This window comes from Amblyomma mixtum, chromosome 3 (genome assembly GCF_055824585.1).
Source record: "Amblyomma mixtum isolate Tamu chromosome 3, ASM5582458v1, whole genome shotgun sequence".
Lineage (NCBI taxonomy): Eukaryota > Metazoa > Arthropoda > Arachnida > Ixodida > Ixodidae > Amblyomma > Amblyomma mixtum.
Window position 1 is genome coordinate 66270948 of NC_143014.1, and position 26709 is coordinate 66297656.

Consider the following 26709-nt stretch of genomic DNA (forward strand, 5'->3'; position numbering starts at 1 on the left):
GTACTCGGCCCCGGTCATTATCATATCCTGTCGACACGGAATGCCCAGCGATAGCGTCTGACCACGCCGTTTTCATCCTTGAAGCGCAAAAGTGTTCTCTCAGAAGTGTCTCTTTTCGTCTATGTACGCCTGGATGAAATACGCGCTCGGAATACTGCAGACAAATCTTGGGTATTTTTTCCTTCCGAAAGCTGTCATGGACATTCCTGAGCGCGTCTCAGCTTCTTTGTTGGCACATGCACAGCGAGCTTTTCCCGAAAGACCCCACTTCGATGAACACATCTACAATTTGTCCCGGCCTCATCCGTTTCTTTTGTTTGTACGGATCGCAGCTGCTGCGAAGAAAAAAGCGAGACGTTTCCACTCATATTTACGTAGCTTTACATCATCATTATCATCATCATCATCATAATCACCCACGGTGCTCTGTCACAGTGATATATACAGTACAACACACACGCAGATGACGTAATACACCCAACGGAAACGTCGTGAGCGAAAGCCACCGGACCACACGAGGCAAGGGTGGGAGCCCGTTGCTCAGTGTCCTGCCAGCCAACATAATATATTGCAGTGTGCGACATCCGCTGCTGGCGCGGCACTTTTGCGGAGGCGGGCACTGCGGGAACAAATTGTGTGCGGTTTCGCGCACTAGCTGACCCTGGCTTTAGCTGTTGTTGGCCCCTGCGAGAGCAGCATCGTGGTTTGAGGCTCTCTTTCGTGCCTACTTCAGCAGTAGCGCAGTAGAGGAGGCGCCCCGCCCCACCACTTCTGGGCGCTGGGCGGCGTTTTGTCTCCACTTCGCGCCTCGTCCACACCCCTTCAGTGCGAACTCGAAGGGGACAAGGATACGCATCTACGAAGGCGCCGCTCCCTGTCTATTACGGCTCATGTGATATGAAAAGAAAATGGCATTTGTGAACGGCCAGTGTCGCAAAAAACGCGCGCTAAAGTAGCGAGAAATATTAGTTTTGAATTAGTTTTTTTTTATTTGCACTGGGTTTGGACTCGAACAGCAAAGTCGCTGGCTAGAGGAACGATTTCCGTGCGACCTTGGCACGAACTGCTTATAGGTCGCTGAACACGCCGAATCTCAACGCGCGTAGCTGCGGGCGCCTCTAAGTCGGCCGCCAGAACGAATTGAAGGGTGAAGATGGCGGCAGCTAGCACTTTCAAAAGCTCTCAGAATAAGATAGCTAGTGTACAATGGCGCATATGCCAAGGTTTTGCCATTCTCGCTGAAGTGTTTACTGTACCGTCTTATCATATATTACATTTGCTGTAGCACAATGGTATATTTTCGCGATGTGCTCGAGGGAAGATTTTTCTGCCAGTACTCCTTGGGAACGTAGCGGCGGCGAAATACACGGCAACAGCGCGAAAGGCACCACATTTTCTGGAAATTTTCTCCGCTTCCCTCAGCTTTCCTTTCCTCCTATATCTATTTCTAGAGTAATTCTTTTCTCCTATTTCTGAAAAAAAAAAAAAATGTAAGTCAAGTGTCTCCCGCGGGAATGCAGCCGAGAAGTTTATTTGAATAACCACAAGGCCCGGGCAGGACTAGAAAGATGGGTGAGACACTCTAAGACCGCTCGAAGAGGCATATTTTTTGTTTCTAGCCGACGCACGAAAGAACATCTGGAACGAATTAGTTTGAGGGTTGAACGAGCAGTTGCGCTAGCAGTGCTATGTACAACAGACGCAGTGAGCCGTATAAATGTGCCATTAGCATTGAACGTAGCACAGAGCTTCCACTAGAGGCGGCTCTCCCGCGCAGTTATGTTGATGGATATGACAGTGCGAAAGACTTGATGGCCGTTGCGACTTGTTTATGAACGTGTAGAAGCGTAACGTCGCCGAAAATGCGGTTTTTGTTTCCTCTGTAGTCTGTTTTACAACCCATCAGTGCATTAAGCTCTCATTGCGCGACAGAAAGATCATGGATGATGCGAACTGTGCGCGATGAATACGATATGAGGGAGCTAAAAAAAACAAAAAAAAAACAAAAGACGACCAGCTGGTTCGCGACTGGTGCACGCTGCTTCAACCATTGTGTTTTGTTCGCGCTCGCGAGGGACCAATAAGACACCCAGGAACACGTGAACAGGCTTGCGCTTCTCATATTTTGATCCATCCTGCGGTGGAGCTGAAAGCTAGATTAGTACCTTTATTACATAAAAGGACGATATTTGGAAATATTCATATTCCTTACTCCTTGGAAACACGGTATTTTACTCCAGGACTGGTGTGAGCTGAACAAAGGCGCGCTACCTGTATATATTATCTCTCAGCTGGCACTGGCGTGAAAGCTGGAGATGGCGCCAGTAAATTCGGGACTGATTGATAAAAACTTCCGCATGTCAGAGTGGTCAGTGATCGGCGTGCGCTTTTTGTCTTCGTGCACCAGGCTGTAACGACGGCCTGAGTAACGGGGGCAAGCCAGAACCGTCCCTAGTGCGTGCGAGACGCTTCGAATATTCGGCCATTGAATTTCTGGCCCCCTGCGTAGCTGCCAGTTCCGTGCCAGCAGATGTTTATAGCGAGTACACAGCTGGAAAACATTAGGAGTGATGACATGCGTAGTCAAAGTATAGTCGTGTCTGGCTGGCGCGTGAATTGCTTCCGAACAGATGGGAATTGATGTAAGAGCATCAGAACTTTGAGACTCTAGTTGACAAACCGTCAGAGAGGCTCGTGCACGCGTGGTCCACATGGTTTCGCTCGCGACGTTCGGCATCGCGAACAACGAGTTCACAGTGAAACGAGACTGCGTCTTGCCGAGAAGTTCCGGCCATCGGTTCGGCGGTCCGAGGCTGTCGGCGGCGCGGTGTGTTCGCGATGGTCGATCGGAGTCAGATGGGAGTGTCCAGGTGCTCGCACAGCAGGCTCTGGCGTCTCAGGAACTCCTCGTGCAACCCCAGCTTGGTGAAGTTGTTCTTGATGGGGTGCGGCGAGCCCTTCTGAGTCCGGTTCGACAGCTCGGTGGTCTGGCGTGACGTGCTGCTGTTGTCCTTGTTGCGCAGCAGCCGGTTGGTGGGCGTCGTGTGCCACGACGAGGTGTACTTGAGCATGCGGCGCGTGCAGACGCTCCGCGTGGACAACAGTGCGGCCAGGTCGCGCCGGTACTGCTTGGTCAGGATTGCGTACAGGAACGGGTTGGCGCACGAGTTGAGGGGATAGAAGAACACCAACAGGATCTTGGACTTGGGCACATCGATCAGCGGGTAGCCGGCCACGGCCGTCAGCCCGAAGAAAGCGATGGGGGCCCAGCAGGCGAAGTCGGTGAACACGAGCATGGCCATGCGCTTGGCCACCGACGTGTCCTTGTTGCCGCAGTGAGAGCGCGGCCGCTGGCCCGAGATGGCCAGGTACATCTTGGCGTAGCAGGCGCATATGAGCATGAAGGCCAGCCCGTTCACGGACAGCAGGGTGAGCAAGTAGAGGAGGTCGGCGACGGTGCTGTTCTCCATGGGAAGGCAGATGGACGTCTTGCTGTAGCTGCTTATGCCGAGCAGCGGCAGGGAGGCGGCCAACAGCGCGTACAGCCAGCCGCAGGCCATGATACGGGCGGCGGTGCGCAGCCGCAGCCTCCGGTTCAGGTGCACGGCGTACGTGATGGCGTACCAGCGCTCGAGCGTGATCACCGTCAGCGTGTAGATCGAGAGCTCGGACGCGAACACGGTCAGGAAGCCGGCCACCTTGCAGCCGGCGCCTGCGCGATTGGAGGACCGACGGCATTGTCATTTTTTAAACGGTTCACGAGAAAACGAGGAGGTGACACATTTTGCAGTTGAAAGCTTGTACAGGGAAAGTCACAGAGATAGTGGCTAGTAAACCGGCAACACACTCTCGGAAGCTTTAAAAAGCTGAACACGACGAGAAAAACAGCACGTCATCACACGCAGAGAAGCCATTCGCTTCGCCTCTGTAAAGCGATCCCGCTGCGGATAAGCGATACTCACACTTGCAGCCTGTTTTTGTAACATAGAACGCCTCTATTAACATGCCCAGGGCGAAGCCTCCGCTTTTGCAGAAAATGAGTTTTTTTAACCACAAACTTTTTTAACCAGCCAATCGAGGCCTTTTATGCCTTTCTAGATGCTTGGTAGCTTGACTTACCAGCACAAAAGTACTGGTATCTTGCTTTTTATTAACCGCGGCGAACGGCGCTTGCACGTTCTGACATTTTTACTTTTCTAGGCTTGGCTTTGAAAACGCGTGCATTGGGTCTGTGAAGATGATTTTCATCCTGTTTTGACTACTGAAAGGAAAGTTATTACGACACTTGTTAACCGTTTTTCGCCGCAAGGTTTGCTACTCGGTTACTTATACGGAAATCTGGGGTGTTTATTAGCTCCCCCGACCTTTTTAAGCGGCAACCACAGGGATCTTATTTCGGCCTCAGTTATCGATAAGAGCTGCAGCCGGCTCATTAGTGGCGGCGTCGAGAACAATGCCACGTCAAGCCGCACCTCCCGACGCCGAAGCCTGGTCATGACAGGTTGGCCAGAGCGTACTCTAGACCGGCACGCCGCGAAGAGCCCGTTCTGCAAGTTGTTTCCATGGCAATGTATCCGACCGGCGGGTGTTCTTCTCTAGGCCTAAAGGTGTTAAAAATCTGTGGGAGAAATCTCAGAATCGGGAGAAATGAATTCCCTGCTTTGTATCATGAGGGCTCGGTGATACTCAGTGAGAGAACGGGAAGCCAAAGCGCGTAGCAGCGTTCGTCGTCTGTGAACTCAAGAAACATTGCTGGAACTACTAACATTGGTAAAAGTGCCAAACGGGCTGCACTTGCTTTGAAGGGCGCCGTGATGTTTCGTAACAGAAGAAAAAGAAATATTAAATCTGCTAAATAAGTAAAAAAAAAGATGGAACTGATGCGTTAGAATCCAAATGGGTTCCTTGATGACATTGAAACGGACCGTGGGCAGTCGTAGCGAGCACATGAAACTTCGTCGTGCGGTCCGCGCACTAAAATGCGTTAAAGGGGATTGCCGATAGGGTGAGGGGGGTTGCTAGGTAGCGGTAGCATTTTTTTTTTTTAGTGTCATTGGTGTGTCGTATAGGACTAGCAAAGTTTCTGACTCCAACACTCACGACAAATATGCGAACAATTGCTTAATTTGAAGGACTGGAATCGTATTTATGAACAGACAAAACTAAACAACAAGGACTACATAAAATTAAGACTGCTAGCAAAAAAATAAAATTGGTTGTACAACACCACTCGCGTAACACAGACGTGGAAAACGGTGTAAAACGTGTGGAAGTTCGTGTGGAAGTCATAGTTTCTTTCACCAGAAGTCAGCTATGTGCGATGTGTGCCTTCGCGTAAAGGCCCTTTCAGTGCTATTAAGCAAAATTCTCTGTCGTGTGAGAAAAAAAAATCGTTACGAATTAAGGGGTGCCTTCAGAAAACCAAGGGTGTATGTAGGGAAATCACTGCCTGGGAAGCATAAAGCTGTGTAATTTATATGCGCTAAATATATATCGTTTTACTGGCAAAAGATACTAACTATTCCTGTCTTTGCTGCCGGGACAAGAAGTAGCCAGCATGAAATGCTATGCCTCGAGGCGCTATTCTGTTGTGATGCGAAAAGAAGCGCAGTATGCGTCGCATTGTTCTTCGAGCAAAGCAGCACCCTGCCATAGCTGCTAGATTTAAGGGAAAATATTAGACGCGTATAGACCTACAAGCCAAGGTGGGCACAATCAATTAACCTGGATGTCCTCAGCTTCTGTTTATTTTCGCTTTTTATTGGCTGCTAGCACCGCATTGCTTGAGTGCTTTATACACAAGAATGAGGCTACGCAGACGAGCCGCATGATCACATTTCCCCAAAACTGGCCCGTGGCAAGTTGCAAGGATGTTATGGAGTGCACCGCGGCGGAAGCTTGAGCAACCTAGGCTGCTCTATGGTGCAACGCATCTCGCACAGAGAGGGGCGTACCGTGCTGCCAGAGGATAGCGTGGCTGAAGTATCGGCCGCGCGTGTGCAGGTCCTCGGCGGCGATGAGCAGCAGGTAGGCGCCCATGCAGAGGTCGGCGAATGCCAGGTTGCACATGAGGAACTTGGAGACGCTCAGGCGGCCGCTGAGCAGCACCAGGAGCACGGCCAGATTGCCGGCCACCGCGGCCACCACCACGAACCAGACGGCCACGCGAAGCACCACCGTGCCCATCACGTCTTCGCACGGGTTGAACGCGTCCGGCGCCGGCAGGCACTGCACCCGGCGGCTGGCCAGCTTGCCGCACGTCACCTGCGCCACGAACAGTAAGTGGTGTCCCGTCCAAAAAAGAAAAAGAGAGAAACAAATAGGACCGACAGCATTTTCACGTGGCATAGGTGGAACAGCGTCGCGCAGTGCCGCAGTAGGCGGGTGTACGTCCCTGCGCTTTTGGAATGAGAGGAGAGGGAAAAGCCCTACAGCGCTGTGCGGCAATCTTTGATCCCTGATAACTCCGCTAATGCGAAATGCTCTGAAGAATTGGAAATCGTGGGGTTTAACATCCAGAAGCGACATATGGGCCCCGGATTAATTTAGACCACCTGCGGTTCTTTGACGTGCGTAGGCAACGCACAGCTCGCCGGCGTTTTTGCATCGTGCCTCTGTCAAAATGCGGCCGCCTCAGCTGGGATCGAACTTGCGACCTTGGGATCAGCAGCTGGAGGCCAAAGCCACTGAACCACCGCTGCGGACAATATGCTTCGACGAAAAAAATTCTTGCCATTCTCGCAATCGCCGCTTTATCATATCGAAGAGATTTTGCACCCAAAACATGCTTCGGGTTTCTTTAACGATCAGCCAAATACGTGTACCGCTAAAAACCATTTTCGCTGAACGCCTGTGCCGGTTTCTGTTTGATTTTTTCTTCTGTTTCTCCCCCCCTTTTCTTGTTTCTCGTAGCGACAAGGGGAAGATGCTGGCGCCAGGAAGTGGTTCAGGCAATTTCTTGTTTTGTCGGTTTTTGTCTCTGGTCCTGTTCTTTGTTATTGCATGTTTCTGAGTGAGCAAGCTTATTCTTCTGAGCACAATACCTCGCGCGACGGCATCGAGGCAGTAAAAGCGGTCGCTCGCTATCGCGCAAGATCGTTCGAACGACCGGCCGAGTCGGACGCGTAGACAGTCGGCTTCGCCACTGTTCGGCGCATATCCCATCGAAGACGGTTCTCCGCTTCCTCAAGCCTAAGTGCTTTCGCCGGCCTCCCTCATCCTGCACATTGTTTTTATTTTGTTGCGGTCGTTTGTTGCTGTTTTTTTTTTGTAACTGGTGACATTGCAGTGTGGTTCGAAACAATATTTAGAAAACGCAATGGTGGAGGCGACTCGCTGCTGTGTAGTCCCCGACGATGGCGGACTCCGGGCGCCCGCCAGGGTAAATCCAGTCCTTGTTAGAACCGGCTGCTCGGATAAAACACGTAAACGAAGGACCGTACGTTTAACGCGAGCAAATTAAGAGCGCAAAACATTTTGAAGGATCACTAATCGCTAACTTCATCACATTCAGCGCTTTTTTTTTCTCCCATTTTGAACGGCATATCGGAACGCTGGCGGCTCGACGGAGAAATACAATGTCATTATGAGCGGCTAGCTGGAGCATGATTTATGAAAAAGGACACTGGCGCGAAAGGAAAAAGAAAGCAAACGGTTATAAAAAAGGGCACATAATGGGCACTTTTGTCAAAATAACGCAACGAATATAGAATAGCGCAGATAGAACAGTTCCGTATATGTTACGGTCACCGCCTCACTTCATTGTATTAATTCTCCAAACTTTCTGCTCAGCCAGCTGTCGTGCGTTAATGTATTTAATATAAGTGGCGGTTTGGCCACGAGAATAATCTCATCATTACAATTTTCTTTTTGGGCACATGAGTCTGAAGGATTTGTTATTCTCTTTTGCTTTTTTCCTATATGAGTAGGTTTCATTGCCGCTCATCCACAGCTTTTATTTAGCGGCTGCCTATAGAAATATTAAGTGGGAGCGGGTAGACACTGAAGCAAAGAATGTGGCTATCAACCAAAAAAACAAAACAGAAAAAGCAGAATTACCGAAAACGTGCTAGTCGAAAAAAAATTCATTGAAGGACGTCGAAGAAATTGGGATATCGTTGCTTGCAAGTCCGGTGCCATATTTTTCTGTTCTTTGAACCCCTCTGCGAAAAAAGGAAGGCAGCTAGTTGGGAACCGGTCTCTACATTTAGGCTGGTGGAGTCAGGGGGAAGGGGGGGGGGGTGTACAGTGTTTACTGTACAGGGGCTAGTTGGTGGTGTGACATGACTGGATACAGCGCAGAAAAATACGGCAGACCGCGGACAAGAAATGCACACCACAAGTGATGATATACTGTGCGTTTTCTCTGCTGTTTGCCAATCTTGTCACAGCCCTAACTAGCCCCTGTCTGCCCTTCATCCCCCATCCGCACAATCAACGGTAAGGTCTCTCGTGATTATGTCAGAGTCTTTAGAATCATTAGAAACGCTGCCCTGTATACTCATTTTCATGTAGGAGTAGAGTCATATCCAATTTGTAATTTTTGCATATAGCACCAATTGATGCTGCACATGACATTGTGACAAGGACGGGAGTACACATTTACCTTGCGGGGCAAATTGTTGTGCGTAATACTTAGCGTAATAACTTAGCGTAATAACTCCTTGTGCGTAATAACTCTAGCGTAGTCTCATCTAGCAGACCCACCGTTTCACCACGCAGACTCCACTCTCTAAGGGGACAGAGACTCACACTACTACGTCTTCAACAGACAGGACGTATTTCGGGCTTTTGAACACCCTCGGGAACCAGGAAAGGGTTGTAACTGTTGTTAGTTCACCAACGCATAGAAATGTGTTCCGGGACATGACGTCCAAGTAAGAGTTTAGAAAACTAAACCGTGTAAACCTCAATGGCTTCACCGAGAAACCTTGTGCGTGCCCGAATTTGAAATCTTTTATACATCTCTTGTGCGTCGAGGAAAGGAAAGAAAGGAAAGAAAGATAAAGTGTAACGGTTACTCATGAAACAGGACTCAAAAGCAGGTTCGCCACCTCTTTGCTAAAATTTATTTTCTCCTTCTGTTTCCATCTTCGACTGCTTGCCGCGATCGAATTCAGGCTAGGCCTTGCACGTTGTTCCTTGTTCTGGCTTATTTTGTTTTAAACCTGTGCGCAGAATCGGAAACGACGGCACATTAAAGATTATCAGAAGCACTAACAGCAGCAATAAGACCTCCGCGGCGTCCACGCAGTCACGCGAAAGCGTTTTGAAGTCTTCGCCAGAAGGCGCTTTTTTGTTTTCAGATTCGGACGAAAGGATGCCAAGAGCAGCAGTTGTAAGAAAGCACCGCCGTGCTACATTACACGCTGCCCGAGTGGGGCTCCTCCAAAGGTTGCGGCCTACGTCCATTCGTATACATGGCTAGGCGTTTTCACTATTTCATTTGCAGAAACGGCCATCATCGGGTGTAATTCGAGCCGATAGAAAGCAGCGGCACGGCGTTATTTCTGCCCACGGTTGCTTGTAAACTGAGGTTCGAGATTTTTATCTTTTGACACCTTATGAAAAGGTGCAGCCTGCTTTTTTATGATACTGTCGCATCAACGCAACAAACACTTGCCTCGTGCATCAGACCCCTGCACCGTGAGTTGCGGGTTGTCCATGGTCATCGCCTTGCGAGGCCGCATTAAAGTATTCAAGTGAAATGGAGGTGCGAGTGCCCCCCTCCCGCAACCTCTGCTAGCAGTTCTTTGCTGTGAAACCGTACTAAGCGCCTCCCTTCCCCCTCTATCCCTTTCTTTTTTTTTTCTTCTGCAAATAAAGTTGGAAAACAAATTCATGGAGCATGATGCAACAGCCTCGTCTTTCTCTTCTTTCTTTGCTTATCGGAGTCCGTGCACGCGACGCCTGGCACCTGGGAGCTCTGCAGTCAGCAACGTCTGCTATCTCATTCGAGCCTGCGTTTCTTTTTTCGTTTCGCCCGGTACCTCTGCACAGTATTGTCTAATGATTGCCATAACTGAAAGCTCCGGCTCTGCATCGAACGGTGTAAAGCGAGTTCCCGTGCACCGCGTAGTACCATGCACACGGACACACTCAAGCAGCAAATCTCAGGATAGAATGCAACACGCGCTGGCTACCGAAGCGCGCAGCGCAGGCAGCTAACTGGCAGCGCAGAAGCGCGCGGAACCGGAACCGGAAGTGAGCAAGCCAGCGGCGAGAGTGCAACGACGGGCGTCTAGCGCTCCCACCGGCGAAAAAGCGGTACATAAACTGCTGTGAAATATTAGGCATCGCTTAAATATTAGCTAGGTATCGCATACCCACACCACATGCTCACGACTTGCGCTCACGTCGCCGAGTGGCGCTGATAGAACAAAAAGCCACGCCTTCCGCGGCTCGCGGGTTCGCATTTGTGGCGAACATCGTACGGAAACAGCGGTCAACCTTAAGCCGAACTTGAAGGCGAGCATCAAGCCGAACTTATCCGAAACATTGCGAAACTTCGTACGAATGGTATCCAAGACACACACACGCACACGCACACGCACACGCACACACACACACTTCACCTTAATGCAGCATCGAGCTGGATTCAAATCAGGGGCGGCGCAAACAGAGCATCTTGGTTTCCCGATGTCTGAGACAACTCGGCCATCGGGGCAGCCTCTCGCGAGGCGTGTTCTAGCCAGGGTCGTAGCCAGGGGGCGTGTTTCGGTGTCAGAACACCCACCGAACTTTTCTGAGCGCTGCATCCGCCTCTCCCCTCCTTTCGGCCTTTTACTCGCCCATGCTATTTACACACCGCATCGAAGTAATAAAAGGTAAAAACGAAAATAAGAAGAGTGTCAGTTTATTCTCTAAAAGATTGACGAACGTTGTTGGGGCTCTTATGATAGGAAGAGGAAGTTATTGCAAAAAAGAGTCACTCTTCTGCACCATCGCACGGCGTATGGCACTCCTTTTAATTGTAGGCACAGTACACGCAATTAAACACACCTTTCCATGTCAGCCTACTTTTTCATGCTTTGTATTGTCCTCAAATGACCCTAAACTATCGGGAAAATAAAAAAGTGTTTTTTTTTAAAGCGCCTCTGCACGGGTGCAGGCTCACATGCATGGGGTTGAAGTTTTGACAAATGCCATTCGTTCGCAGTTGCCGACTTTGTTGTAGAGCAGAAGCTTCTGTGTCCTTGTAGATTATGTGAAAGTATTCTAAATAGCCGCGATTTTTCTTACGGCTGTTTTTTTTTGTGAGAAAATAAATGTTTTTATACGAATCAAGTCCTCGGCGTCCTGCGTGAGCTCGCATTTTTCTGTACATATTACAGTAAACGAAACCACAAGCCCTTCCTGTTTATTAAGCAAAAAAAAATCTAAGATATTGTTTGGGCGCAGGCTCTCTTTCTCTTTATTTTTATTTTTACCGGCGGCGTTTGACACCCCCCGTAGAATATTTCTGGTTACGCCACTGGTTCTGGTTCTAACTGGTAGGCTTCACGCGCCCTGTGTTTGAAATCACCTATCGTTCATTCGTTCGTTCAGTGCCGCAAATCTATAGCGCACCGTGCAGCGACGGCAGCGAGAAACGCCGAGCGCGGTGTCCAGCACTGACAAAACGAAACCACCAAAAGCGATGGAGGAAGCTCAGCATGCTCTTGGCGCTGTTGAGCTGAGAAAACCGGTTAATGCTGGAGGCTGCTCAAGCCCCAAAAGCAACCGGAGAGAACATGCCCGCTGCTTAGCTAGAACACAAGCGTGCGAAGGCGGGGGAAGAAGACAGAAATTGTGACCAAGTTATGAGATATTACCATCTATGAGCCGTCCTAGAAAGTGCTTCATTTCATGCTTACATCTATTCTCGACGACGAGAGAGGGTATTTCAGGTGCTATTTTAGAGTGGTGAAATCTGGAGGCGAACGTTTGCGCAAACCAAACTTCTCTCGGCGTTTTAATTGTCCATCCGCTGTAATCGGTGATACTGAAAACTGTCAGCCATTACATAGCCATGCTTTGCGGCTTTGCACCGTGCTTTTAAAAGCATGAAATAATTTTTACCCAGCAGCCTCAGCAATTTCTGAAGACTTTGAAAGCAGTGTGTGGATTTCAGTACGGGGTCAATTGCCTACGACGACTGCGTCTAGAGAAAAAGGCGTCGAGAATATTGTGCACTCTGCATGCACAATATAAAAAAGTGAGAAGGAATCGTGCTTGAGCCAAATCGGTCCCAAACCTGCGGTCTTTTGATTCTACTAGCCGGCCGGATGTTTGTCATTCTTAAGAAACACAATTAAAAAAAAGTTGCGAAAGCCCAGCAACTGTGTTACTGGAACAGGAACACAGGAACACACGAATTCTGATTCTAGACCCTCTATTCAACGTGAAATGCCACTAATAAGCTACGCTTCCTTATTTTATTACGTGTGGGCTTGGGAGCATGTGAAAAAGCTGCATAAATTAAATCAATTCTTGACAATATCTGGCTGAATTTTCATACCACCTTGAAGAGCACATAACCTTTAATGTATCTGTCGTCGAAGTTGTCATTAAATATGCCCAACTAAGTATGACACCAAGACCTCGATGTTCGCGCCGCAAAGCCTCTGCTGAATTTGGCAGACATATCAGCCAGCAGCGTTGCTTTTTTTTTTTTGACCGAGCATCAAATAATACCTTACGAGCTCTCAAGACATTCCTCCTCGCAGTGATGACTCTATTTAAACTCCGGCAATGATGAACGCTTTGCCCAGACGAAGACAAGTCCTCTTGCCGAAACGCTGGCAAGCTCCCCGAGTCTTTCCCCTCCCTTGTTCAGTTTTTGTTTGCAAGAAACCCATCTATCTGCCCCCTCTCTACGAGGTGATATTGAGTTACAGTTATTGACAGGAAGGCTTGAAACAGGTGTTTAAGTTATATTGGCTTAAATACGGTCTGTTATTGAATACGTAGTTTAATTAAACGAATGATGCCAATGCCCTCAATAAAACTAAAAACTGACTTGCAATAAACTATTTTTAGAGTCACTGTGCCAGTTACGCAGTTATTATAGGGAGTATTCGAAAACTAGCCAGGCTTGAGTACCCATTTATATCGACAATATACATAGCCCGCGAAGTGTAGAAACATGGCGCTTCCGCGTTCACGACGGCTCTGCAGTATCAGCGGTTTAAAACTGGCTTATTCATGAATGCAAGCCAGCATGCCCTGCTATGTGCTCTGTGCTAGAGATAACTGCCACTGTGATCATTCAGTGCCCCATTTCAGACCACTGTTATCGTACACGTTGAAGCGCTCTTTCACGCGCAATCATATTTTTTGGCAAAAATAAATGAAAGAATAAGGGCCGTACGAAGTCCACTGTAAAGCCCAGATTAATATCCCCCCTCCCCGCCTACCCGCCACCAGAATAAGCGCTTCTTCCACTTGCTGCAAGGCAAGGCCGCAACTCTAGAACCACTGACTTCACGCCAGCTAGCTAGCGAGCAAGCGAGGTTCTTCAGTAATCACAACGTCGCCCGCGCGCGGCAACTTCCGCGTCACCCATGCTTGATAAACGAGCATGCGTGTGATTAGCCAGTTGTTATTTATTTGTATTCAGTGCTAGATCTCTCTTCCTGTAATAGAACGTCCGGTTTTGACTGGTAACCCGTTAATCCGATCGGCGATCCTTACCAGAGCCCTGAATCCGAGAAGCAGTAGAATATCTATCTTGGCCAATAAGAACTGAGGATTTGAATCCAAATCGGCCATTGAAGTGCGCTTTCCGTTTCGCGGAGCTAGAAAACGTGCTCCGGATCGACGATTGGAATAGGCCATAAAACGGCATTTTGGAGAGCTAAGCATGCTTCATGGTTTGCCGCCGATCTAACCAATAAACCTAACGCCCTAAAAGATCTTTTAAAGCGAATGGCAATTGAAGTGACTATCCCGGATTTGCGTCTTTTCTCGAAAGGCAGCCGCGCGAGGCCTTGCTCGAAACTATCGGAAACGCTTCGTGTCTCTGAACGCTCTGTGCTTTTATTTACTACCTCAACCTTAAATAATTTGTTAGAAATATGGCTATTTTATGTAATAACAAATGTTAAGAAGCAGTTCACATTCATTCGCGTAACGCGATTGGTTGTTTTTAAGCAGCAATGCTTTACTTGTACCTGCTGAGTGCATTATGAAGTGATAAAAAAAGAAAAATGAAATTTGCGCCGATGTTATGAATAAATGGCTCGTCTGATAGTTTGTATAGCTTAATAGATAGTATGCTAATAACGCATTGTGGTTACATTCACCTAGGGGCGTCTGCACCTCTTATAATATTCATCCATAGTCGGACAAATTACGCCATGTAATTCGGCAAAAAACAAAAAAAAAATCCCTTGGGCTAGTTCTTTTCACAAGGCTAAAATTTTTTTTTGATTTTCGCGACCGCGTGTAGATGCCCATTTGAAGAACATAATGTCATGCAGGAAAGCAGAATTCAGCAAGCGTACCCATTGCTTTTCTTGCGGCGTCACTTCAGGATGGAAGGTTCCCTCCATGTTCCACGGACTGGACGACACGTTCGGTATCCGAGATTTGGGAGCCTCTGCAAGTACGGTACGCGCTTTGGGGATCGCAAACATGATATCCCGTAAACACAGGTGCATAACAAGCCGTGTTGCTGCGTACACATAGAACAAGTGAGAGGCACTCGCATTTTTGTTTCTTAACGCTGTGTCCATATCGTTTGGAAAAATTACCTTTTACACTAGCATACACTATCGCTAAAAAAAACAAGAAGACGTACAAAAAAGGAACGCACGACGAGTAGCGTTCCTTCTTTGGACGGTCATGCCTTCCATGCGTAATTTGCGTTAGGGGAGCCCACATGTGAGAGCCCAAACGAGAAAAAGTTCATGTGCTCAGAGGGAGGGAGGAGGGTAGATATTGGCCATTCTCCGAAGGACCCTGCCCAAATTTTCTTGACAACTGCTAGATTATATATGATTGTGAGCTTGCGGGAACGTTGAGGGTGTTGGAAGATGTTTATAAAAAAAAAAGCTAATGGCTGCAAAATGAGGGAAGAGGAGTAGTTCCCGAAAGAAGGGGGAAATGAAAAAACGAAGAATGTGTAGATAAGTCCTAAGCTCGAGCTTTTGAACAGGGCTTTAGAATAAGAATAGAACGCGAAAGATTTAATAAAAGGCGGAAGTATGCTGCGTGAGGTTCACTTGGCAGTGGAGCCCCGCCTAAAAGCTGAAACGCCGAAAAGTGCCCAGCTGGTGCGTGGAGGCAGACAAGCGGGCAGACGCGCGCGATTGAAACTCTTTGAGAGAGGATTACGTATAGCACCTGCAGCGAATTTTGAGTAGACAGGGGCGTCCACGGTGTGGAAAAGTCGGTAAGAGATGGCGCCCATGGTGGAAGGCGCTTCGAAGAGCTTCCGTAGCCGCACTGTTTATCCCTTTGCGTGTTTGACTTCCTGTATCGGGATTTTGGTCCGGGCTAGTTGGTTCATTGCTATCAACCGATTAATCCAGCGCGAAGCAACGAGGACACGAGAAAACACGCAGCACAGAATGTGCGCTGCTCTACTTCATGCTCAGCAAAAAATGTTACTTTTTGCAAAGGTCTTAAACTGTTTACAGTTTGTCCTAAGCCCTACGCAAGCACACCTCCCTTTCTGCGCACTCCTACACGTTCCCTTGATTCTAAAAGAGGTCCCGGAAGGGGACTTTCAAGTTGCGCGACTCTCCGATAAGTATTTAATTTCCTTCTCTACTGCTTGAAGCGCTTGGAACTTAGTTATGACAACAGTTTATATGACATTCTTGCTTATTTCGCGATTTGTAATCTAAAGTTTGATTAGAATGTTGCTTGCCCAAGAAAGAGGATTCTCGGCTTTCGTAGTTTGTAGAGGTTAGTGAAATATTGACTGGTGGCGACGGAACTAGCTAAACTTAAGAGCAGCTTTGAGTCTAGAACGAACTTAGTTGCGAATCATGAGATAGCTGATAAAATCAATATTTAATCGGAAAAATATTCCATAATCATCGCCTAAGGTAATCCGTGCACAACCCTCTGTAATATAGCAGAAGAACCTTGTCCGTTTACTAAGGCTTGAGGCTTGCATGGCGTTGCCTCCTTACCAACATATTTCCTTCGCATTACAATCGACCCCCCCCGCCGACCGTTGTTTATTTGCGTTCTACTATATTACTCACGCTCGCGTCGCCATATTGAAGTGAAAACCCTCTTATCCCCGTTGGCTCTCTCCCATCATTTCTGAGTTGCCGACGGGAATCGGGTGTTGTCAGCGTCGCTTTCTTTTATGTCACCAGTATTCTTTGCCTATTATTAGTCCATAGTATACCGTACAGCTCACCGTGAATTGTGCCGAATTCGCTGAACACGTGTCGAACGAACCTCCTCGTTGGCTGCGTTGAGGTCTGCCCTTTGCTCAGCTGAGCCACGAAGAAACGCTCGCGCTGTTGAAATTCATGTTCCTCGCCGATCGCAGGAGGCCTCTTCTGGCGCCGACTCATCGAGGCCCTGTCCTTGGAGTCGCAGTGCTCCTGGAACCTGAACATCGACCACCGAGAGTCACCTGCTGCTCCGCCCAATAGCTGGACTCGAGATGAAATGAAGGAAAAAGGCTATTACCAGCGAAATTTTACGTCGCGAAGCTTGAGGGGCGCTCTAGCACACTTTACTCACTCAATAATAATGTGTTAAAACACTGGTCTGGCTTCTCATAGTCCACCGGGAGCCAGATTCGCTAGAAATTTACAGGTTACCAGCGCTGGCCGCGGGGTTGGTAGGGGTTGGTAGCACATCAAGAAAGCGTTGGCGAGCTCCGAAATGCATTTGCGCAAGAAACGTTTTGCGGATCTTAGTCCCTGATTCCTGCAAACCGGTACTTTTGGAGTTCGGCTCTCTGAAATTCGCGCACTGGTATTTCACGCAGGTGCTCGGAGTGTTTTACTCTCCTGGCCGCTGCGATCCCCCAGAATGAGCTATGAGCCGTTTACTTAACAATAAGACGAGCACCTTTTGGCTCATTTAGCTCAAGAAAAGAGTAGGTACTGCACGACCAAAAAAAAAAAATCCGGAGTGAGAAAACGGTTAGGAGAAGGCGCGGCGCCGATAATGGTAACTTGGGTTATAAGTAGGCTCGTGGCGAATTTCGGGGAGAAAAAAAAAAGACAAACTGCGGACATGATTAAAACAGAACGCAAAGTGCCAAAATTCCGGCTAGCTTACGGCCAAATAGCACTCTTGTTTTTTTTTTTTTGCGTGGCGCTTTGTCAACAGCGTGCGCGGCAAGTATGGAAAGGAGGCTGGCAGTACGCTTCGACAAGTGATTAGCAATGTTCCTGCATTTTTGTATTAGGATTACAAGTTCTTTGTACCGGTGTCTTCAAAGAATCTCGAGGGGGTAAACGAGACGGAATAATAGAAAATGTAGATTAAGCAAAAGACCGAACCAGCTGAAACTATTTGCTCACCGAGAATGCTCTCTGTAAAGAAATGTTATGCTGCGTGCAAACAGTTCAACGACAGTATATTTTCTGTTCTTGGCTGCTCTTTGAAGAGACCCGCACACCATACTATGGAGTGTACACATGCTGTGATATGGTACAGTCAGTACATCTTTTAACTACACTGCAAACTGCCCTTTTCTTTCGTGAGCTGCAATTTGTGCAGAAAATTGAAAATGCATAGGGAAATAGCAAAAAACCAGTCGATGTGGCGCTTACAATTTCGCACATGTAAGCATTTTTGAACGCAAGCATGTAAGCTGCACGTACTAAAGTTTGTAATGACCATACACAACAATTTTCAGTGAATGCAAGGGGAACATTCGCTACTGGGAGACTTTGTAATTCAGGTCTCTAAGCTATTCGGGTAACTTATCTGAGTTACTGCGGGAGCGTCTGAGGTTCGCTTCCTTGACAGTCTCATCTTCATACGAAAGATTACTGCCGCAAAATATGCGCACAGAGCTCTATTTTTCCCCCTTAGTGCTTCATATGAAAATGCAGAGCTATATAACCTGCGGGTCTCTGCTGTGTCACACGCGGTTGTTGCGTCGTATACAATCTAGCGCACGCAAATGGCACTCGCAGTCGCCGCACGCGTCGGAGATAGGTTACTGAGAAAAAGGAAATACACAGTAACTGGTTCACAGTGTGCAGCTATCTTAACCTAACCTCGTCGCCGGGATGAAGGCGGGGGGGGGGGGGGGGGGGGGGGGGAGGTAGGGGAAGTGGGAAGCAAGGAGGAAAGGGTGATGTCCCTGCACGTGTGAAATGTTTGCCACCGCTTGGGGGCGTCGGAAGTGCTCCGCGAAGACGCCACACAAAAAACTGTTCCGGCCAGCGAGGCCGGAGAAGCGTTTCGAACCGTTGTGCTCTAGACAGGGATAGTACCCGCCTGCTGTGCTCTTCCGGGTTGTGGGTTTCCGGGAACTGGAAGGCGCAGCAGTGGTAAGGGTAAGTAAGGTGAGCCACCCTTATGAACCGGAAGTGATAGACGGAAGGGAACTCGTGAAGTGCTGGGGCGTCGCGGAGCTCGAGCACTTCCAGGGACTCCAGTCCACGCGTGGGAAGCTTGGTGAGACTGGTTTCCGAAAGGTCTCTGCAAGGATTAGGGAGAAAAATAAATGAAGCGAGAAAAACGTTCTGTTTATGAGCTGTGTACACATAGCGGCTCACTCTTACTGTTTTTGCTGATGTTTCGCTTTGTCTTCCGGGAGCTCGTCTTAGATGGAGTATACCGCTCGGCGTTTCGACGAAACAGCATTTGCTCTGCCAAGCATGCGGATATCATTTTATCGGTATATTCTCTGCGTTGCGAGTATTTTCGCATTAAGTTTTCAGAAAAGCGCGGACATTCTTCTGTGTCGGCTGATGTGATTGACGTTGCACATTTCTAGCAAAAAAGGTAAGTGAAGCGACGTGACCACTACAACGTTCGCTTCGTTTGCTTATTCGGCCCTGTATTGTAAACATGCGGCGTTGTCAATCGCCGCTGCTGCTATTTCGACTGACTCAGAAATGCGGGCTTCTTGGGTTTTTTTCTCTCCGCAGTAACGAAGCAGCGTAAATGACAAGGACGGGCACCTAAATGGACTAACGTGGCGGTGACTTTCAGCTGCGTTTGATCTTGGGAATCACTTATACCGGGCGCTTCAAGTTATTCGATACAGATTTTTCTTTTCAAAGCAGTAAACGATACGCCCGTGTGGTCTGCGCAGGTGGATTTTAAGGCCAGGCGGATATTATCTTACGTGTAGAATGCAAACAATAAAGTTGAGGTTGACTAATCATTACTTTTAGGGCAATATAACATAATGACAAATTGGATGCCGTAAACATCATCACAAATAAGCTCACTTTTCTAATTTTTCAATTGGCAACATGGTCAGAGATATCGAACGTGAAAAAGACACCTTCGAACGTTCCTGAAGTTGGCTTTCTCAAGTTGCACGTTTATCAAATGGCATCGCTGCACGTCGCGTGGTCACGGAAGCAACGGCAACGCCATTCGCATCATAAAACACCTGGACTGCATAAGTATTTCATGCCTTAGATATTCGAGCGACGCCATTAGATCATTTACCAACATGGCAAAGCCAATCAACGAGTTTTCAAAATCACGTTTTTCAAATTCGAAATCTCCAACCACAATGCCGATTTCAACATTTTAAAAACTGAGCTCGCCTTCGGGGTTTACGGCCATCAATTTCGCAATATAATGTCGTGCCCTAAAGCCAAAAACAGAAATTTGATTAGATAATTTTAGTTAATTTATTGTCTCTTCTGTAATTTATCACGTAAATAACGTCTGCCTTGCTGCATAGCACACCTGCGTAGACGGCACCGAAGTATATTTCACTGTTTCCAAGAATGCGTCGAATAATTTGAAACTCTCAGTATATACAGAGTAAGGCGCGCAACGAAAGGAAAAAAAGGTACAAGTGTGCGAACAAGACAGAAGAAAACAGTGCTATTTGCTTCTTGGTGGTTAAGCTAAGTACACAAGTTCCTTCTCCGGTAAGACAATGGGCGGCATGTGGACTCTTAGTTCCCCCCGTGTGGTAATTTTGCGGCTCTCAATGATTTCTCTCGTTCTACGGTCCTGGCGTTTTTTTTTTTTGAAAGTCCTGCATTTCTCAACCGTCATCTGGTAGCTGCGTCCAGAGCAATGGAGCATTAAGTGGCAGTATTTAACATACTAAAACTTAATTCAAACGTACAAATGCATTAATGACTCTGTTTTACGGCCCTAGCAACATTAAGCGCTAAGTGTTTAAGTGCCCTCTAGCTTATGGGCATTTAGCTTAAGCTTTTTTTCACCATTCTCGGATCTCGGTGCGTGCCAGTGCGTCATCCAGTGACGAAGAACGAAAACGAACAGAAGTGGAATAGAAGTGATCTATATATTATGATGGCCCAGCAGTGGTTAGCGTTGTTTGAGGCTGAACGATTCATAACACTTGAGCAAGTCCGCTGAATAATTGTTGATTGACGCCAACCGCTGAACTCATTTTTACGAATAACGTCTCATTAAAGTGTTGTGTTAGTGTTGTACGCAAAAGTTTGATTCAGACTGCCGTTTATTTTCACAATTTCAAAAGTTAAAAATTTTGCAGTTTCATTCCTCTAAATGTGTAGTTGCGCAAGAAAAAATGCTATGAGAATGTGGTAATTCTTACGGATCCATCATCGTTAAAGAAGGCAACAAAGAAGACGTTTCTAACTCAACGTTGTGTCATTATTGTAGAGATAAGACTTCTGCATGTGAGCCTGCCTGAATATGCCAGTTTCGTCTGCTCTGTAACCCTTTTAATAGACATATTGCTTTGGAAGCATGAAATATCTTCTTTAGTAACGGAAAAACTCCGTTGTAGAGTGATAAGTTTTAATACTTTTAATTTCTTTGATACTCTGCAAAAATTTCAAAGCACAGCGGGCGGAAAGCGAGATTGTGCTTTCGACATTCACTGCAGAGAGTCTTTGCAATGAATGCACCAGATTTCATCATCGGCGCAGCAGGCGCTCTATGGGAGCATTTCTGAAGCTTTCGCTCAAGCGAGCTTCTGATTCAACTTATACGTTCAACGGCCTTGCCTTATTGAGCGCTACTGTTCATAGACCTTTGTAGCATATTTGACTATCAACTAGCTAAACAAGTGCCTTGCTGGCATACGTTCCGCTTCTGTTTCGTGCGTGGTGCATGTTTGTCTTTTATGCACGAGGTGTTAACTAACCGATGCAACTTTTTCTTAAAAAAAGGCCATTTATATGCAGGTTATGTTTTTACATTGCTGTTTTTAGGCGCCGATAAATTTGCTAGCTTTAAGGCTCTGAACTATTTAAAGTGCATTTCTAAGCCTTTTAAAGAATGTTTACAACATTCGATTCAGTGCGAAAACAAGGGCAAAGATTTTATTTTTGTCCAATATTGTTCTTACTGATTTTACATGCATGGATGGCTGAACTGAGACACACACATGATGACTGATTCAATTTTCTGTCTTTTTTTTAGCGGACTCACAAAAGACGATTGTGCTCGGGTTAGGACCACCGGATTAGTAGTGCTGCGTAGAATACGATGATGAGCGGGCAGTGCCGCGGGACGGAGCGCTCGCACTAGGCACACACTCAACGCATACATTCAAGGGACAGTTTTGCTAGGCTCTTAACGTCCGGATTAGTGCTATCACACAAGTATAATTTTGAGCTTGTCTGAACTTGGCGAAACGGAAGAAAGCCGCGCGATAAGGACAATTTATTTTTTGAAACCCGACAAACGAATTCGTAGCGAGACATATCCAAAATCCTCCCAGCCCACTGTTAGAGCTGATTCTTAAAGGGCAACAGTATAGGTTTAGGCAGCGATGAGCTTAAAAGGGTCGAATGTGTGAAACTTCCAGGTAAAGCAGGCGAAGTCCTTTTGGGCTAACATTTGAAATGGTGGCGTAATCGCCGATTAAAATCGTGACTCCCTTCAAGCTTCTCCGCAGCGCACAACGCCAAGTGGTGGGGGGGGGGGACGCATAATGACGTCATCGAAGGTATCGGTACATTTCCAACGCATAAGCACCTGCTTTGAAGGTAAAAAACCAACACCACCGAAAGCAAAGCCCGGCAAACGCTGTTTGGTAGCATCCAACAAGGCACTGCAGGGTGTGGCTGACGGAGCGATAATTTGAAATCATACCTTCCGTGATGTCACACTAAACTTCCCCGCATTCCTCCAGTGCTTTGAGAAGAAGCGCAAAATTCAATCATCGATTACGTGACTATTTTAAATTCTAGTGAAAAAAAATTTGGCATGCTTTACCTACAGCCTATATAGATTTGAATCCTTGAATATCGCAAAATTCTCAAAAAGTGGTTCAGCTGCACTTTAAGTACCCGAAGGGTATAAATATAAATATGTGTAAAGTTAAATCGATCCGTGTTTACTTCAATAAAATTATCACTTATGTGCAGCTTGCTTGGCTAAGACTTATCTCTACAAAAGATAAATATTAGAGAACTGAGCGCGAATACTGGCGAGTATGAACAAAGCAATGCGTTGATTACAGAAAAATGTGTTTGAGTTGTGTGCATCAGACTGCTTTCATTCTGTTTCATTAACTTCATGAATCAGAGCGGTCTCGTCGCGGTTAGATGAAGGGATGTCGACTTTGCACACCGATCTCTTAAGTCATTTTGCCCTATGTTGCCTACGTACGCCGTTGCTAGGAGCGGATAAGGAGTTATGAAGCGACCTAGACTTATTGTGCGAAGCATATTAACGTAGGTTTCGGGCCTTCGCGCGACGCCCGGCGGTGGCCACCATTGACCTTCAAGTGACCTTCAAGTAGGTCACGTGACGTGACGTCACACCGGCTGCAGATGGGGCCTCATATCGCGCCGTCGGTCGCCTCCCGGCGGTGGCCACCATTGACCTTGAAGTGAGATCACATGATGTGACGTCACGTGATGACGTCACACCGGCTGCAGATGGGGCCTCATATCGCGCCGTCGGACGTCGGCCGGCGGAGGCCTCCACGCTTCGGTTCGCGCCGTCGCGCGCGACGCGGCGGCGGCGCCACCATCGCTGCATCACATGATATGTGACGTCACGCCAGGGATGAGGCGGCGCGCGCCCGCCGTCGCGTCAGTCTCTGTGCCCGCAACCGCGCCAGCGTCTTTGCGCCGGGCGTGTATGCGGTCAAGATGCCTCCAAACGCTAAGGACATGCTTCGCATCCACTGGGCTTAACCTTGATAAGCCTCCAATTTTTATTATAATATTCTGTGCAGTGAAGAAAAACGTTGCAGTAAGAAAAACCAACCATTTTTTTTACAAGCCCATCTTCTTTAGGTCACGGGAAGTCATACAGGTTCACTTCGAGATTCATGCCGACATTCAGAGGCAACGTTGCTGCATATGGAAAGCAGGGAATCTTACTTTGCAATGCAGGCTCGCTGATGTTTGGAAATTGGAAATCAAATGTAAAAAGTGGCTCTGCTCGTACTTGCCGTACCCAAAAGCTTCTCAAGAAGCAAGTTCCAGAGAAGTTTCCTGATATAGAGCAATATTTGCGAGGCAAACTGAGGCCAAGCGAGAGACGAAAAGGGTGACGGGTAATTTTTTTTTCTGCGAGCTGAGCTCATTCCTCCTTTTAGAGTAAGCGCAGCATCTATATGCACCTCTTGCTATACATCACGCGAACAGCTGGAACTGCAGAGCTTCTTGTGGCTAAAACCGTAAGCCATCCATGTTTTCATACGCGCTGAAGATGTATATCTGCGAGTATGGTGACCTAGGACCCTCTTAAGTCGAAAATAATCTTGAAGAAGATGGCCATCAAGGCGGGTTCTTGACGTAGACTGGCGTGCGCGTCTCGACCGATAAGTCGTCCTCGACAGTTTCCACCTCACAGAAAACCAGACTGAAACGCATCGGGCGAGTTCTAACTGCTTTTTAGAAAGAGAGGGAGATAAACTAGGTCTGTGGAGGCGCAAGGGCATGAACCAAAGCAACAGCTTTGCTCCTGTATGGTGACCTAGGACCCTCTTAAGTCGAAAATACTCTTGAAGAAGATGGCCATCAAGGCGGGTTCTTGACGTAGACTGGCGTGCGCGTCTCGACCGATAAGTCGTCCTCGACAGTTTCCACCTCACAGAAAACCAGACTGAAACGCATCGGGCGAGTTCTAACTGCTTTTTAGAAAGAGAGGGAGATAAACTAGGTCTGTGGAGGCGCAAGGGCATGAACCAAAGCAACAGCTTTGCTCCTGTATGGTGACCTAGGACCCTCTTAAGTCGAAAATAATCTTGAAGAAGATGGCCATCAAGGCGGGTTCTTGACGTAGACTGGCGTGCGCGTCTCGACCGATAAGTCGTCCTCGACAGTTTCCACCTCACAGAAAACCAGACTGAAACGCATCGGGCGAGTTCTAACTGCTTTTTAGAAAGAGAGGGAGATAAACTAGGTCTGTGGAGGCGCAAGGGCATGAACCAAAGCAACAGCTTTGCTCCTGTATGGTGACCTAGGACCCTCTTAAGTCGAAAATACTCTTGAAGAAGATGGCCATCAAGGCGGGTTCTTGACGTAGACTGGCGTGCGCGTCTCGACCGATAAGTCGTCCTCGACAGTTTCCACCTCACAGAAAACCAGACTGAAACGCATCGGGCGAGTTCTAACTGCTTTTTAGAAAGAGAGGGAGATAAACTAGGTCTGTGGAGGCGCAAGGGCATGAACCAAAGCAACAGCTTTGCTCCTGTTCCGGTCGGCTGCCGTGTACGCCAGAATTGGGGTAAAGGGACGCAAACATCAACTTAAAGAAAAATGAAGGACGTAGTGTGCATGATGCGCTAGGAAGCGGTCGAAAGCTTTTGGAGATGGCCTTACTCCGGCCACTTTTCTGCCGCGCGCATAGATGTTCCCTCGATAGCGTGCACTGGACGTACATCGGGAGCTAGCACTGAAAGAAAAGGACAGGATATCTGGTTACACTTAGGTCGGCGTTTTGCGCAAAGCGGTTATTTGCCTATTACCGCCTCATCAGTTCAAGCCGCAGCTGGCTGCATGCCAGCTCCCAGCCCGAGAATGGGCTCTCGGTTGCTTCATCTGACGTCTGTGCTCGTCATATCTGCGTGAATGAAACCACACTTTACTTCTATTTGCATTCGAGGAACCTACCGTCCTTGACTTAAATTATGATTTGCTTGTAAAGAAAGGAAGCGACGCTCTCACAGGCCTGTGTCACAACAAAGGGTGTACGGGGGCTATAGATTGTGCGCCATTACGTTGGTAAAGAAGTTTGCGCTTTGCTTAGAAATTCACAGGACAACGTAAAGGAGTCGATGGTGTGCGCACAACGATCAGCAATTAGCCACTGTTGCTTACTGCGCTTCGTTGTGTGTACTTTGTCCTCTCATTTATGCTGTCCAGTGAATTTCTAAGCAACGCTCCAGATTCTTTACCTACGCGGTGAGTATCACGCAAGTACTGCGGACTTGAATGCGTACGGAAGTCTGCGAAGCCTATACCGCCGCAGCTCCCGAGTTGCCAATGGTGCTCTGTGATGGAGTGACAGCTAAGAAGGAACGTCATCGTGGAGTCGGCCGTGCTCCGTCGAAGACGTTTTCTAGGCTTTCTACCGCCGATTATCGCCCAAGGCTGGACCATGCTACCAAAAAATGAGATTTTCGAAGACACGCATTTGTCATTCAGTATGACGCTCAACGTGACGTGCTGCTACGTGACAAGGTCACGGGCTGGGAAAAGCTGAAGAAGATAGCCTGTCGGGCTTGCTGGTACTACATAATTCGACAACAGAGGACAAAAATTGAAGGAGACACTCAAGCTCCGCCTTGAGGGTATGACGTGATAGCGTAATGGGTTAATTCCCATATATGCAGAAGGTCATTCTCTACATTCATAGATTCCTAGGAGTCCTCTGCAAGGCGCCTTGCCGAAACGCGCGGCACTCAAGTTACAGTCGTAGTTCGTCGGCACATCGTTCTCGACAAACCCGATGCCACGAACGCCAGCATAGCTTCCGCGCCGAACGAACGGGCAGCAAGCCGCAAGCTTCGCGGTGAACGCGCCTTGGATGTGCGCTGCGTTGTTCGCCACTCACTGCGTGATTCCTGCGTCCCCGCACGGCCCTACTGTACCCGAACGAGACGAGCGGGAGGTGCGGCCGTCGCGCGCTATCTGTTGGGCCAGTGGCGGACATTGCGAGGAGGAGAGAGTGGTTTTAATGGACGCCGCCTGATGGCGCTACGGGCGCGCCAAGCAAAGAGGAAAAGTAGCGGAAACGTACTTTGATACTGGCTTAACTGCGACTTCTGTAATTTCCATGCTCATAATTATTAATATGCGCCACGGTACATGTCTCTAAAGCACCCTTCTAAGACAACACCGTATTCACAGACGCACCTTTGTTCATTCCAAACCATCGAGCTGGCGGGGCGGAGTGGTTAGCGAGCTTGTCTCGCACTCTGGAGGCCCTGGTTCAAATCCTCAACTCGACCAATTTCCTACCCGGTTTTATTTATTAATACGTCTGGGATTTTTCGCTCACGGCCAACACCGCCGACGACGACACCGGCTTTTCTGCAACATGGGGCCCTTAACGCTGTCGCGTTAAAATATTTCGAATTTAAATAATGCAAATAAAACCTTCTTTGGAGGAGAAATTCTAGAGGCCCGTGTACTGTGC

General features: G+C 47.9%; 1 protein-coding gene across 4 annotated transcripts in view; it reads right to left on the reverse strand.

Moving 5' to 3' along the window:
- The window catches only part of Lgr1 (Leucine-rich repeat-containing G protein-coupled receptor 1), a 211619-nt gene that overhangs the window by 438 nt on the left and 184472 nt on the right, over nt 1-26709 (reverse strand). For 3 of the 4 annotated variants that reach the window (XM_089579513.1, XM_089579515.1, XM_089579516.1), the window contains 5 exons: nt 18412-18615; nt 16361-16557; nt 14487-14599; nt 5955-6264; nt 1-3712 (listed from right to left, as the gene is read on the reverse strand). The exon at nt 1-3712 is cut by the window's left edge. In XM_089579513.1, coding sequence (XP_089435639.1) covers nt 2853-3712; nt 5955-6264; nt 14487-14599; nt 16361-16557; nt 18412-18615 — 1684 coding nt within the window. In that variant the 3' untranslated portion in view covers nt 1-2852. The remainder of the gene's footprint in view (nt 3713-5954; nt 6265-14486; nt 14600-16360; nt 16558-18411; nt 18616-26709) is intronic. The other variant, XM_089579514.1, reaches the window with a different exon arrangement.